This window comes from Aspergillus homomorphus (assembly GCF_003184865.1).
Source record: "Aspergillus homomorphus CBS 101889 unplaced genomic scaffold BO97scaffold_9, whole genome shotgun sequence".
NCBI lineage: Eukaryota > Fungi > Ascomycota > Eurotiomycetes > Eurotiales > Aspergillaceae > Aspergillus > Aspergillus homomorphus.
The window spans coordinates 1-13,145 of record NW_020291895.1 but is presented as its reverse complement, the minus strand read 5'-3'; the positions used below and the strand labels follow the sequence as shown (position 1 = coordinate 13,145).

The 13,145-nt window shown below is 49.0% G+C and overlaps 6 protein-coding genes across 6 annotated transcripts; 3 read left to right on the top strand and 3 right to left on the bottom strand.

The window, feature by feature from the left end:
• Nucleotides 1-123: 123 nt before the first annotated feature.
• Nucleotides 124-1,435, top strand: BO97DRAFT_404207 (Dcp1 family protein). The gene has a single exon (XM_025694917.1). It carries the CDS (start codon nucleotides 196-198, stop codon nucleotides 1,300-1,302), a length of 1,107 nt encoding a protein of 368 aa, XP_025553354.1. The 5' UTR covers nucleotides 124-195; the 3' UTR covers nucleotides 1,303-1,435.
• A 54-nt stretch (nucleotides 1,436-1,489) lies between these two features.
• Nucleotides 1,490-2,918, bottom strand: BO97DRAFT_386633 (bifunctional triacylglycerol lipase/ester hydrolase; the record flags this gene model as incomplete). Its single annotated transcript, XM_025693544.1, has 4 exons — nucleotides 1,490-1,548; nucleotides 1,633-1,880; nucleotides 2,085-2,269; nucleotides 2,358-2,918. 4 exons carry the CDS (start codon nucleotides 2,916-2,918, stop codon nucleotides 1,490-1,492), a joined length of 1,053 nt encoding a protein of 350 aa, XP_025553353.1.
• Nucleotides 2,919-6,085: 3,167 nt separating this feature from the next.
• BO97DRAFT_279722 (uncharacterized protein) lies at nucleotides 6,086-8,055 on the top strand. Its single transcript, XM_025691058.1, has 4 exons — nucleotides 6,086-6,277; nucleotides 6,349-6,634; nucleotides 6,687-7,668; nucleotides 7,733-8,055. Exons 2-4 carry the CDS (start codon nucleotides 6,507-6,509, stop codon nucleotides 7,766-7,768), a joined length of 1,146 nt encoding a protein of 381 aa, XP_025553352.1. The 5' UTR covers nucleotides 6,086-6,277; nucleotides 6,349-6,506; the 3' UTR covers nucleotides 7,769-8,055.
• BO97DRAFT_404206 (BCS1 and AAA domain-containing protein) lies at nucleotides 7,511-9,462 on the bottom strand. Its single transcript, XM_025694916.1, has 5 exons — nucleotides 8,850-9,462; nucleotides 8,497-8,789; nucleotides 7,970-8,448; nucleotides 7,733-7,919; nucleotides 7,511-7,668 (listed from the first exon to the last, which is right to left on the bottom strand). Exons 1-4 carry the CDS (start codon nucleotides 9,438-9,440, stop codon nucleotides 7,900-7,902), a joined length of 1,383 nt encoding a protein of 460 aa, XP_025553351.1. The 5' UTR covers nucleotides 9,441-9,462; the 3' UTR covers nucleotides 7,511-7,668; nucleotides 7,733-7,899.
• A 2,200-nt stretch (nucleotides 9,463-11,662) lies between these two features.
• On the top strand, nucleotides 11,663-12,719 carry BO97DRAFT_441685 (uncharacterized protein). The gene is made up of 2 exons (XM_025698193.1): nucleotides 11,663-11,796; nucleotides 11,855-12,719. Exon 2 carries the CDS (start codon nucleotides 11,953-11,955, stop codon nucleotides 12,328-12,330), a length of 378 nt encoding a protein of 125 aa, XP_025553350.1. The 5' UTR covers nucleotides 11,663-11,796; nucleotides 11,855-11,952; the 3' UTR covers nucleotides 12,331-12,719.
• On the bottom strand, nucleotides 12,459-13,145 carry BO97DRAFT_279685 (uncharacterized protein). Its single transcript, XM_025691057.1, has one exon. The coding sequence runs from the start codon at nucleotides 12,996-12,998 to the stop codon at nucleotides 12,588-12,590; it is 411 nt and encodes a 136-aa protein (XP_025553349.1). The 5' UTR covers nucleotides 12,999-13,145; the 3' UTR covers nucleotides 12,459-12,587.

Genomic DNA, 13,145 nt, shown 5'->3' with positions numbered 1-13,145 from the left:
CGGGAGAGGGAGAGGGAGAATGAATGGGAGGGAATCCAGACCGCGGGGGGGTTTCCGACCGCCAGAGCTGAGCCGAGCTTCTTTCCGCCGCGACTTCCCAATCGTCATCATCGCTTCCGTTACACACCACTTACTCCCTTTTCGCAACATCCACACACACACTCTCTCTCCCTCTCCATACACATTCAATACACAATGAGCGCTCGCAAACCCCGACGTGCCCATTCGAATCAGGGCCATAACAACAATAACCCACGAAACCATCAGCATCCTCCCCACCTCAGCCAGGGCGGTTTCGCCCAACCCTCCGACTACGACTCCGACTACCAGACCTATCTCTCGGACACTCAACAACAACCACAACCTCAAGCTACAATGGCAACGAACACCACCCCTCTACCACCGCTGCGCACCAACGAGGACCTCAACCTAGCCGTCCTCCGACGCCACAACCCCGCCATCACCTCTATCCTCTCGCTAGCCCAATACGCAGTGGTCTATATCTTCAGCCCGGCGACGCGGCAATGGGAGAAAAGCAGCGTGGAAGGCACGCTGTTCGTCTGTCAACTAGCGCAGGGCCCGCTGGGCGAGGAGCGGTACAGCGTGTTCGTGCTCAACCGGCGGGGGCTCAACAATTTCGACCTACTGCTCACGGACGGCGACAACGTCGAGATCACCGAGGAATACATCATCCTGAAATCGGATCACGCGCCGGAGGGCTTGGGCCATGTCGCTGGGGCACCGCCACCGCAACAGCAGCAGGTGAATCCTACAGGCACGGGTGCGAGTGCGGCCGGCAAATCCCCTGGCAGTGACATCCGCATCTACGGGTTGTGGATCTACAGCGAGCCGCCGCCGAACTCGACGGCCGAGACGCGCAACATCAACGCGCAGATGATCCGCGAGTGTGCCGTGCATGCCGGCGAGAGCTTGAAGCTGGCGCGCGAGCGACTGGAGGCCACGCGGCAGAATGGGCTGCATATGGCGGCGGCGACCGCGGCGGCAGCGACCACGACCGCCGCGCCGCTCGACGAGGTCCAGTCGGACGTCGTGCCGATGGCGCGCCAGATCTCGCTCAAGGATATCTTTGGGCAGCAGCGCGCGCAGGATGATGCCTGGAGCGTGCGCGCGCATCAGCTCGCGCCGGCTGACTGGCAGCATGCACCGCCCCCGCCCCCGCCGGGGGCTGGGCCTGGTCCTGGACCAGCTCAAGGCTCGGTTGCAGCCGCCCCGGCACCGCAGCCGGACGTCCTGGGGGATTTGTTTCGGCGGGCCGGGCTGGCGTATCAAGGGACTCAGTGAGGGGGTGGTTGTGTATCTTTGGCCGGAGGCAGGAAAGATGAGATACCCATGAACGACATGCAAGATGATTCAGCACAGATAGAAGCCGTTGCTTGAAGTGGATGTATAGATTCCGTAGCCCATCCCAACGCTCACCACATAGCTCTATCTGACGACACACCTACACACTCAAGACCCTTCTCTAGTATCACCCAACCACCTCCTTAACCATCTCCGCAACCTTGGCAGCCATAACCTCACTATGCCCTACCCGATCCCAAAAAGTCAGCACATCCAACCGAGAACCAACGCCCCAACAAGGTAGAAAATAGAAAGTCACAAAAAACTCACGCAAACAAAAAGCATGAGGCGACCCCTCCTCACAAACCACCATCGTGGGACCCCGGCCCTCCGTAGCCTTCCCCCTCAGCGCAAGGATCTCCTCGCGCGTCTCCTCCGCCACCCAATGGTCCTCTCGTCCGTAGTAGAAGAACAGCTTCGCTAGCGCTTCGGACGAACCGGCATCGGATGAGATGCCCCAGACTTCGTCGGCCCATTCGTCTGAGTTTATGCTGTACATTTCTGAGGCGGCCATGTGTCTGTTTTTTTTTCGGGTTAGCTGTGTATCCACGGATGGTAGGGATGATTCTCATGAGGAAGGTAGCGAGACGATTCCCTCCCGTCAGTTGAGCATGAAGTGCAGGAATGACTCCCAGCTCCGCAACCACCCACACTCCAGAAGCGAAGGACCATCAACCCGATTCCCGGGAAGAGGAAGAAAGAGGGAGAAAAAAGAAACGTACAAAGCCTGCCGTACACCACGCCTACTCCGCAGAAACGCAACCGTCGTATCCACAGCCTCCTGTGGCGGGGACCCCATGACCAGAGCCACCAGACCGCGAAGCAGAAACCCCGGGAGGAGGGTCGTCAAAGCCCTTGCGAAGAAGCTGGCGATGAGGGCTAGATGCGGGAGGAAGGATAGGAGGGTCTTCATATCAGCCAAGCTGGTGGTTAGTTCTGTGTTTACATGCTTGAGGAGGCGGGGGGAAGGGGAGGGGGAGATGGCTGCAACATACGGTCAATTTCCTCCCGGACGGAGACTTGGCGATGTCCACGACTGTCGGGAAGAGGAGGATGCCGCTTATGATGTCGAAGGTTGGGAATGCGTCGGTAGACGATGAGGATGTGCGTTCGCGGTGGCGGCGGATGAGTTCCATGGCCATGTAGGTGCCCACGGAGTGGCCGATTAGGATGATCCTGGGTTTGGGAGTGGGGGTGGATGCTGCGTTGGCGATGCCGGTAACGCACTCGTCTAGCTTGTGCTGTACGAAGCGGATCTGGTCTTCGAGGTCGTGGTAGTAGGGCTCTGCGGCGGAGGCGGAGTCCCCGCTTGCTGAGACTTCGAAGCCGGCGAGGCTGTGGCCGTGGAGGTGGATGGTGGGATTGCCATTGTGCTCCGAGACTAGTGGCTTCAGTTTCTCGATCAGATGCGTGAAGAATGGGTAGTAGTATGATATCAAGCCTGGATTGCCGGAGATGAAGTAGATGAGCACGGGGCTGGAAGATGAGGGTTTCTTGGCGGACAAGGTGTGGAAGAAGCTGTCCGGGGTCATGTGGGGGTCAATTGGTGGAGACATCATGCATGACTCAACTTAAGCGGCAGTCTGAAGATCCCTGAATCATGTCCTTCTCGCGTAGTCTGGAACTACTGAACTGGATTGCTGCGGAAATCGAACAACTTTCCCTTTCCGCTTTAGGTCGAACTTGGCGCCGCTTTTTGCTCACTGAGCGGCCCAGAGCGTGGGGGGAGCACAGAAGTGCGTGTCCTGAGCAATTCCTGAGCGATCCCGGATTGCTCCGGGAGTAAACACTAGAGAAAGTGACCGTCACCCTGAGAGCTCATCTGAGCTTACTAGTGCTGGTCATGTGACGCATTTAAAATGTGCACAACTAAAATCATGTATCTCACTTTAGCACCGCCGGAGTGCCCGTCATTTTCCTGGTCCTCTATAAACACTAAGCCCCATTTTAACTCCTTTAACCCAAAAGTAAACGTGGACATACTCTCGAGCACCAATAGTGTCAATACAAAGTTTTACCAAACAGGCTTCGCCTACGCGCCAACAATGCTCTACAACCACTAAAGACCTATACTTCTTCTACCTACTACCCTTTTAGACACCGCCATGTTTTACTGCAACAGGGCCTTGAAACTTGTCTATGCGTAGCATACATGTGATGCGCTATTTTAGAAACACCTGAAAAGCTGAGTGAGGCTTGGCAGTGTAGGCAGTACAATGCATTTCCCAAAGCAGACGTCGAATCACCCACCCTGCGAACGAGGACCTTCAGTTCAGTTTCTATCTCTTCAAGAAATTTTCATTAGCGCAATATGGTAGATCTACCGTAGTTGTGCTAAAAGAATATCGGGGACAGATCCAAAACTATATTCTTCTTTGTCACAATATGCTGAAGTCATACAGTATCACTCCCTCAAATATCTTTCGAACTACCGTAATTATATGCCCTGCCAGAGAGATATGTGATTGTTGTGGGAATCTTTCTCTCCCGGTACTAGCACTATGTACAAAGTAGCTCAGGTACAACATCTTCAGGTTGAGATGATGAGATATGTATTTGCTTAGTGGCGTGTATAGCAACAAGTCGGTGCTTGGGACACTTTGAGCTTGTAGCCTTCATGAGGAAGTCTCATGAGAATGCATCAAGGAATATCCCAGTTAGCTCATCCGTACAGATTTCTTGACTACACTGTAAACGTGCCTAATCAATAAACTCTAATTTAGACTAGCAAATACCTCAAGAGCCAACGGTGGAGGAAGAGATAAGTTGGCTATATTGTTGTCACTCACTAAAATGAAGGCTACTCCTTTCATGTCGCAGGAGAGCGTGAAAGACGAACTAGAGTATTCTGTCATATGGGTTGGACTGCAATGGCACATTTGAATTTGGCTGGAAGCATTCCATAAAGAATAGTTAAGCTATATAGGCCGAGAACCTATTGTCTAGTATATTGTGAGGCGATAGATCGGAGTAAGAACTCCATGAATCGTCTTAGTAGTGGGAGCACTATCGGCATGTTCTGCGCGAAATTTGGAAGCCTATAATCATTCATGTGACTTATCGTACTAGCGTGAATCTAAACATACTAGTGTATTAACAGAAACAAAGAATAACCATTCTTTGTTTGTAGGGAATAGCAAGTAGAGAAGTAGGGTTTTCCCCTGCCGATGGCTTAGCAGTCATGAAAGGGAAGCGCTAAGTGATTTGCCTATCAGGGCAGCCGTGCGTTACTGCCAGGTAAGTACAAAGATGGATGGTAGACATCTCAAGGTTAGTAAAGATAAATTGGACGCTTATCAACTAGGGCTACCAACCCTTAATTAGGTGCCAAAAAGATATAAAGGATGTCAAATCACCCATACATGTGATGGCTTAACAAATAACTCTTGATGCATCGATTGCCTACATCTGATCTTTGCCAGAAAGACAAGGTATGGTCTACCACTCAAACTTTTTTACATGAATGTCCCTTGATTGTCATCCATATCTTATACATACCTGACATATAATCAGGCTGTTCTACCCTCCAGGGCCATAACTAGATATACTCCAATCCAGGTACATTTCATTTGAGACCAGTTTGGGTAAGTCGCAACTTTTCCCTCGATATCAGGGAGAACAGCATCCTTGGCTGATATCTCAAGCTTAAAAGCTTGGGAGAAGTACTCATGGGTTGATATGTGCTTGTTTCACATTTTCCACCCATTTCAAACATACAGCAGCTCATCACTATACAAAAACCTGGATTCAAGGTAACAAAGAGGCGCTTTTTCCACTGTACTATCTCGGATGGCCTTAATTCCGGATCATGAGCCCGAGATCAGACAAGCAGCGACTCTCCCTTCCGGATGAGTTCCAGTCATGGGCAGAGACCCGTTTCTCGTTCAACACTGATACGAGCATCGTGGTAGACAAATGCACAATCACTTGGAACTATACATGCATGAAGATGCGCCTTTCAATCCATCGATTAGATAACCATCTGACGGTGAGGTGAATTTACTTACTGCTTGCTACTGGAATTCATGTTCGGACTAGATCTACCGCCTCAGACTGCTTCACCGCCTCAGACCGCTTCACCGCCTAAGACTGCTCTACCGCCTCAGACTGGTATGTCTACGGCCTGAGACTGGGTTGACCAATCCACCGCTCGAGGTTAAATACCGCCTGAAATCTACCTCACCGCCCGAGCCTGGATAACGCCTGGATTAAATCCACCGCCTGATGGAGGACTTCTCAAGGCGGTAAGGCTGCAGTTCACCGCTCGGTAACATACAAATCCTTGGAAACGATACAGCTTCCTTGGTATACATTGTACCGTATCAGCTTCTTTTATGCCACACTGTGGCTCGACCATGACCCGTACGTACATCGGCTTGTCGATAACAGACGATAACGGAGTGTATTGGAGATGGACAATACAGGTCAGTACGGCTTTAGCAATTAATTAATCGGTCCTCAAGAACGACGAACGATTTCTGTTCTGAGGGCTCTAATCGTCAGCGCATGGCAAGCGCCTACAGAACTTGAAACCAAATGATATGATCCAGCCAAAAGACGACTTGATTTGAACAGAAGGCTCGATTTCAAACACCGAAATTCACAAAGTGTGCTGACCCCTTGCTTTCCATCCATATTCCCAAGTCTGACGGTTTTAATCAAATACTTTCTGGCTACACCAGCCCAGTTGGTTGGGTCTCAGAAGGGTTCGATGCTGGACTTCTAATCATCTACCGGATGCGAATAGGCAGCGACTTAGCCTTTCGCCCAAATCCCAAAACAACCATTCGTCATGAAGATTGACTTGGTTTCAGGCTGCTCGCATGATCGCCATATAAGGGCCATGTCTCTGATTTGTTGCAGCAATCAGAAACTAGAGGATGTTTCAGTCTTTTTCAAGCAGTGAATTAGCAAGGTAAGATGAGGCACTGACAGGCGTCGTCATCAGTCAAGCCTTGATGTCGCTGACTTTGTATCACTTTTCAGTCTGCTGTGATTGGAGCGCAAATGACTTGGCATAGAGCGGGGGAAGTTGAAGCAACTCTGCCGCCATTATTCTTCCTATAGAACTCAATACTCCCCATGGACACTGTTCTTGTTCGGTCTCCGATTGTTTTCGTTGAAAAAATATCTCACCCCTGGCAATGGGTCCGACATTGGGAAATGACACCATCGAAGTACATGGGGTGACCAACCCGGACGATGAAGATACACATGATAGCCTTCTGTCTCTACGATGGACCGTTGAGAGCGGCTGGTGGCGCCGATCCAGGTGAGTGCAAGACAAACGATGTCAAGGATCAGTCCCTCACATACGTCTACAGCTATGCAGGCTGTCTCTTGTACAATGTCGGCTCTTTTATGCTCCCTGCATTGTACAGCACTCTAGTCAAGATCTGGATTGCGAATATTGACTCTACCGTGGTGGTTACAACGGACGTTTATACTTATATCGGCACTGTTGCAGAAGTACTTAACGAAGGTCTTCCTCGTGCCGTCTGGGTGACTATTGCCGATCAAGTTACGCGGTCATACAAGTCTCGTCTAGAACTCGCACATGCTCTGGTCGCGTTCCAAACAGTCCTCGGTCTGATCATGAGCATAATTTTCACCAGCGCAGCCAAAGCCTTCACAGCAACCTTCGTCCCGCGCGAGGCTCGGAAAGCAAGTATTACCTATGTTCAAATTAGTGCATTCTCAGCCCTCAGCTCCGCTATAGAAGTTGCAGTATCCAACGCCACAAGGGCTCTGGACAAGCCCGACGTTCCTCTCGTGATTAGTTCGGTCAAGATTATCGTGAACATTATCATGGATCTCCTGATCATATCCAAGTTTCATGTGGGTGGCTGGTCTCCTAATATTATTCAGAGAATAAACCTGTCCGAAGAACGACGCAGCTGGCACTGGATTATAAAATTCCCGAGATTTTCTGCCTTCTTAACGCTTCTCAAACCAGGTTTAATCACTTTTGTCGAGTCGGCAGTTCGAAATGCGCTATACCTCTGGTTGGTTGCAGAAATAGTGACCATGTCCGCAGACTATGCTACAGCGTGGGGAATATTCACCACAATTCGATGGGGTTTGATCATGGTGCCTGTTCAGGCACTGGAGGCTACGTCTCTCGCTTTTGTGGGGCATTTCTGGGCTACTTTCCACCTTGACTTAGATTACTCATCACACCTTGTGCGGAACCCGTCCAGAGTGGCACGTTTGGCGCGTTCGTGTGACCCTAGACTCACGTCCTTTATCCTCCAATTCGTGCCAATTCCGAAACCACATGGACATAGAGGCACTAGACAATATAAGGTGGGCTATGAATTCCTTCGGGTCGACATCTTATATTCCAGCTAACGTTTCGTGACATTTCTAGTCTCCCTGCCTACTTCTGAAACCCCCGGGGGTTTAGACCGGAAAAGCACTCGAACGTCATTTGCTTCAGTGCTTTGAACCTTCCATTCCAGTCAAGCCACCATGAATATCTCGCCCTCATCCATATTCGTCATCCAAATAGTCACGTTACGCTCGGCCGACACTGGGTCATTTCTGAAGTGCAGAAGGTAATTCTGGAGCATCGCAGCAGTGTACGTATTCGGCTTAACCTTGGCAGCGAAGGATTCCGACAACTGAACAATATCGTTCAGCGACCAACTTGAAGAGGCTGGTTCCAAAGAACAACATATTCTCATATCATGGGGATCGACAATATAATGGTGGTCTGAAGGCCTCACAAAGAATGTTAGGAATATTTCCTTGATATCTCTTGGGGTAGCGAAGTGGAAGGGAAAGACTCGGTCCACCCGGCCTGGGCGTTGGAGGGCCTTGTCAAGAGACCCTGGGTCGTTTGTGGTCATGATCAAGATTCGCCCTTCCTGGGCAGAGACACCATCGATGATATTGAGGATTTCTGAGAGGCTTAGGCCACCCTGCGAACAGTCAGAGGAATCTGGAAATTCATGGCTTCTATCATTGTCTGACGCATCTTCAACCTGGGAGAGAGACTCGCTGATATTGCGATTCTCTATCCCGGCCTGATCGACATCCTCAAAAAGGACGAGACATTTCTCCGGTAGAGATAAAAACAAGCGGGTGAGGCTGTCACCGTCGACATTGTTTGAGTTGAGACTGACTGTGCAGATTTCGAGGCCTATCAGACTAGCAATAGCGAGGCACAGGCTTGATTTGCCAGTGCCCGGTGGGCCTTGAAAAAGATACCCCCTTCGATATGGAATGCCACGTTTTTGGTACCAGGAACGAGTACGCGGATGGAGAAAGTCTGTCAGTTCGTCGACAAGCGCATTCTTGATAAGCGGATCTATAATGATAGTCGAGAGGGGCCTTGGCATCTTAGATGGCAAATTCATCCACTGTCGCGCTGGTCCATCCTTGAGCCCCTGGCTTATGCGTACGCGGTTGTTGTTCGTCTTTATGTTAGCCCCCTGTATCTCTTGCAAGAGCTTTCGAAGGGCATGCTGACTCCAAGCATACAGATATAGCTTCTCCCGGTGATCAGTCCAAGGGCTGCCAGCTTCCTTGTATGGTTGACGACAGAAACCGAATAGAGTACCTCGATATCGGAAGAAGTGAATACCAGGAGGTGCAGGTGTGTAGTGAATAGGTTGAATCGTCTTCAGTTCCCTAATCTTGATCCAAAATTCCCGTTCGTCCTTCTCGAACTGGACAATCTCTTCCTCAGAAAGTTCCGTTTGCTGTTCGGTCTTCTGATCATTCTTGTCCCATGGAGAGACAAAGCTGATTTCGGTTCCTGCAATTGAGTCTTGTGTTGTGCTCAATTCTGGCAACTGTGAGACCCAGCACATCACGTTCTTGTATATATCGTCGTTATATCTGATTTGAACTGAGGATGCAAAGGGAAGAAGAAAGTGATAAGGGCGAGTCCAGAGTACCGGGAAAAAATACATGCAGGCCACTAAGAGAGCCGCGGATGCAAGGAGAAAGATCGAGGCATTTGCATGGAGGTAAATTTTGACAAGACGAGCAAAGAAGCTGTACCCGGGTAGAAGACTTTCAAGCAGGGCCTCAGGCGCTTCTAAAAAAGATACAGTTTCCGTTGGATTCATGATTAATAGGGTTGGAAGAAAGAGTGTCGAAGATGTGGTTCAGTCGACAATATAAGATCAAGCAATTGGTTCAATTTATGTACACGGTCGTAGCAGGTTGCGGGTTGGCAGGCCTAACAAGCTGACTACAGGGTATTCTTGATTCTGTTTTTATACAGTATCCGATGGTCCGTAATGTGAAATTACCGAGCTTTCGTAAACATTGCAGGACAAGATCGTTTCCTGCTTCCCATAGTGACATTTGTCCAGCTACAGTGCCTTTATTCCGAAGAGCTTTGCTGCATACCAATTAAGCGATCTTACATACGCCAATAAAGTTTTACTGTATGCATGCTGTCTGTAAGCCGCAGCATTCTAGATTAAGTCCGATCTACTGACTCGCCTGTGGACAGGGCGGCTCAAAAACCAGGCTACTGCAATATTCGTTACGGTATTGTTCTGTTAAGCGCCAAAAACTACTTCCAGATTCGTAGTTATCACAAAGTACAGCCTTTTCGCATGATCCACAAACACCCAAAGACAATTTTCTTGTCTGCACTGGCGACAACAGCGTCCAGAGGGACCGTCTCCTCTTACTCCCTTCTCACAGACACAGCAAAATATCAGGCTTGTAGCGCGCATTCGAGGATGTCGACGAACAACTTTGTTTCCTGGGGCTGTTCTTCCGCAGCACATCTCCTGGAAACCAGGTTAGTATTTGCAAATTCTCGCCAGACTGTTCTGCCTTACCTGCTCATTTAACAAGATTTGACTTGGAGGCATCGTTTCTCTCCCTGCTTATTCCCTGAGGCTTTCTCTTATCAATGTGAGGATTCACTTCAGGAATCTGTTTTTGCTATTGATGAAGAGCTTACTCGAAATATGGAAGCGAGTAGCGGGCTTCAGCGGCTTCACCTCGACATAGGTAGAGGAGGAGAGATACAGCAAGGAAGATAGACCAACAGCACAATATAGCTAGGGCAAGCGAACATACTCGGGACAGAATTTTTGCTAAGACTTTTATTGATTGCGAATGAATGAATCCGATAGCTTGACTCTTTATAGATCATGCAAGACAATGTATAATTCCCGACAAAAGCAAGCACCGTTATACTTTTCAAAAAAAAAAGGGCGAAGACTTTCAGCGACTAGGTACATGGCATCTACAGATGCAATCTGAGTTTGATCCTTGCTCAGACTGACAAATCAAGAGCCCATCACTTGGTTTCATCCCAAGTTTCCTCCAGGCAGACTCTGGCACCATAGTTCGGGCGACATCAAGATTGAGCTGGAGTATAGTTCGATCGACCGGTTTGAGATTTTCGGCTTGAAACTTAACTGGACAAGTGATAATATGGCTCTTCCAAGGAGTTTTTCGAAAGCGAGCCAGAAACAACAAGTAAGGCCCGTTCTTATTGATGACGAGTCCGTGATATGCTTCAAAAAAAGATATACCGAAATCGGTTTCGGCTTCGACCACGTTTAGAACTTTATCATTGTCTTGTGAGGATTTCCGAAGCATCGGAGTGATATTCGCATAGCCAGAGACGGATGTGCTTATAGGTTCGCTTCTTGACATGGTTTTGGTAGTTGGCCAAGGGAGGCAGGATTTCCAGATTGCAAACAAGCTGAAGCAAAACATATTAGATGGTCGACAAAGATTGTAGGATCACGATAGAATTGACTCCATTGATTCATTTATTGGCAATTTGCAGTGAACACGGATGATTCTGGCTTTAATATTCACCTGGTATTCTGACAAATGGTCCTCACAATCCAGCTTTCAGCAACGGAAGAAGCTCTACATTATCCGAACCCAGGCCCATTGGAGTTTTCTCAGTAATGATTTTGCAGATACTACTTTAGTTCCCGACATTGAATGTGTATAGTTCATTGCGCTGAAATGATTTTTACGACCACAAACAGCACTATAATTCCAGGGATTTGCGTAAAGAAGATGGCATAATCTGTGAATCGAGAGACCTGATTCGTGCATACGTAGTTTATAGAGTCACGCTATACAATACTGACGTCAGAATGGAGGAAAGAGGGGAGCAGAGGAGAGCAGAGGGGAGCAGAGAGGAGCAGAGAGGAGCAGAGGAGCAGAGGGGAAGCAGCTTTGTTGCCCCGCTCACCCCTCCCGGATTATGGGTGGGATGTCTGCATCAACATTATTCCGGTTCCGTATCCCCTCCATAGCATTGTTGGGCACCATTGCTTTTGCTAGTTTTCCGAAGAATATTCCGTGACTGATTTCCTTTCACTCAATTAACGCCCACCTCCTAATGAATTTCGAAGCTCTGTATGAAGCTCTGTAGTCACATCACTCAAGTATCTTAAATGATCCTTGATTTACCTCTAACACCATTTTGGTCAAGTGTGTCTCCCCCTTTCTCAGAAGCGAGAACTCCTGGCTAATGATGTGAGCCACAAAGCAGATACTTTTGCCAATCAGATTCCTACTATCTCAGTACAGAATACGGAGCTAGATAACAGCAACACGTGCAAGCCTTCGTGATAAATATCACTCGCCATGGCCGAAGGCCCGCAACTTTTGCATGTTACAGACATAGCGAACGATGACCAGAAGCTGGTGGAACTTGTACGAAAAGAACTTAAGGAATGGAGAAACTTGGAAATTCCTGCAACTTCGTCAAACATTACGCTAGAACAGAACTGGGTCATTTGCAATGAGGGTGGAAAAGATCTCGGCACGGCAGATCGATCGATTCGTGCTCTCCTCGTCACTCAGAAAGGAAAGTGGGGTGCTGTTAGAGTCGACAGTGACCCGGTCACAAATGTTGTGACTGGTAAAGGAGACGAATGTTACATTGTTTTCATAGAGCCTGGTCAGGTCTGCCGCTTTTATCAACAACCTGCGGTCCGATACTTCCGTCTGCAAGGCTCCTAGACGCGACGAGGTGTTGAATCAATGATTCGCTCGCTCTGAGAGACAGTTCTATCTTCGCACTCCGGCCATTTATGTCAAGGCCGATAGTTGGCAGTGGCTGACCGGATAGGTGACATATCATCTCCAAACTCTGGCGAGAAACATGGCTTTCCAAAAAATTGAACAGTTCAGTTAGACTAAGGTGAACCGCTGTAGGTGGAGGCTGACTGTAAGGCATGTCAATCAAAGCTCGATATATATGTACTCAGAGGATATATTTACCTCGCGAATGCTGAGAACACGCTCCATCGACGGCTCTCATAAGCTTTGGCTACAGGAGCTAGGCTCGATGGATGCTCAACCGTCGCCCACCATTTGGCTATTTGCGACTCACAATTGACAGGGTCAACTCTGGCAAGCCTCGACGTACTCGTACCGAGTGCGCATAATAGGAAAACCTCAATACCCAAAGACTTTTTGTTGTAAATTATTTCTAGAAGTGCTCTGGCTCGATTTCTGACCCATCTCTGAGATTGGCGATCTGGAATCTGCCAGAGGTTGAGAAATTGGTCGCTCTTGTTCTTTTGTGTTTGCAGAAGCTCATAGCCTTCCTGGATAAACAACAGTCTTTGCGCTTCGAGATTCGCCACAATCATAGAGGGTGTTACTAGGCAATACTTGCGCGTCATTTTGAGGATCAAATCGCTGGGATGCGCTGGAGCTCTCAGAATTGTCGTTGGGAGAGATGGGGAGAGATGGGGAGAGATGGGGAGAGATGGGGAGAGATGGGGAGAGATGGGGAGAGATGGGGAGAGATGGGGAGAGATGGGGAGAGA

Bases quoted from the DNA above. Each gene is read 5' to 3' on its own strand.
- BO97DRAFT_404207 (XM_025694917.1), top strand. From the start codon at position 196: ATGAGCGCTCGCAAACCCCGACGTGCCCATTCGAATCAGGGCCATAAC.
- BO97DRAFT_279722 (XM_025691058.1), top strand. From the start codon at position 6,507: ATGGGTCCGACATTGGGAAATGACACCATCGAAGTACATGGGGTGACC. The intron at 6,635-6,686 runs GTGAGTGCAAGA...ATACGTCTACAG, and splicing joins GGCTGGTGGCGCCGATCCAG to CTATGCAGGCTGTCTCTTGT. The intron at 7,669-7,732 runs GTGGGCTATGAA...TGACATTTCTAG, and splicing joins GAGGCACTAGACAATATAAG to TCTCCCTGCCTACTTCTGAA.
- BO97DRAFT_404206 (XM_025694916.1), bottom strand. From the start codon at position 9,440: ATGAATCCAACGGAAACTGTATCTTTTTTAGAAGCGCCTGAGGCCCTG. The intron at 8,790-8,849 runs CTGTATGCTTGG...CAGGGGGCTAAC, and splicing joins ATCACCGGGAGAAGCTATAT to ATAAAGACGAACAACAACCG. The intron at 7,920-7,969 runs CTGCCAAGGTTA...CTCCAGAATTAC, and splicing joins TCAGTTGTCGGAATCCTTCG to CTTCTGCACTTCAGAAATGA.
- BO97DRAFT_441685 (XM_025698193.1), top strand. From the start codon at position 11,953: ATGGCCGAAGGCCCGCAACTTTTGCATGTTACAGACATAGCGAACGAT.
- BO97DRAFT_279685 (XM_025691057.1), bottom strand. From the start codon at position 12,998: ATGACGCGCAAGTATTGCCTAGTAACACCCTCTATGATTGTGGCGAAT.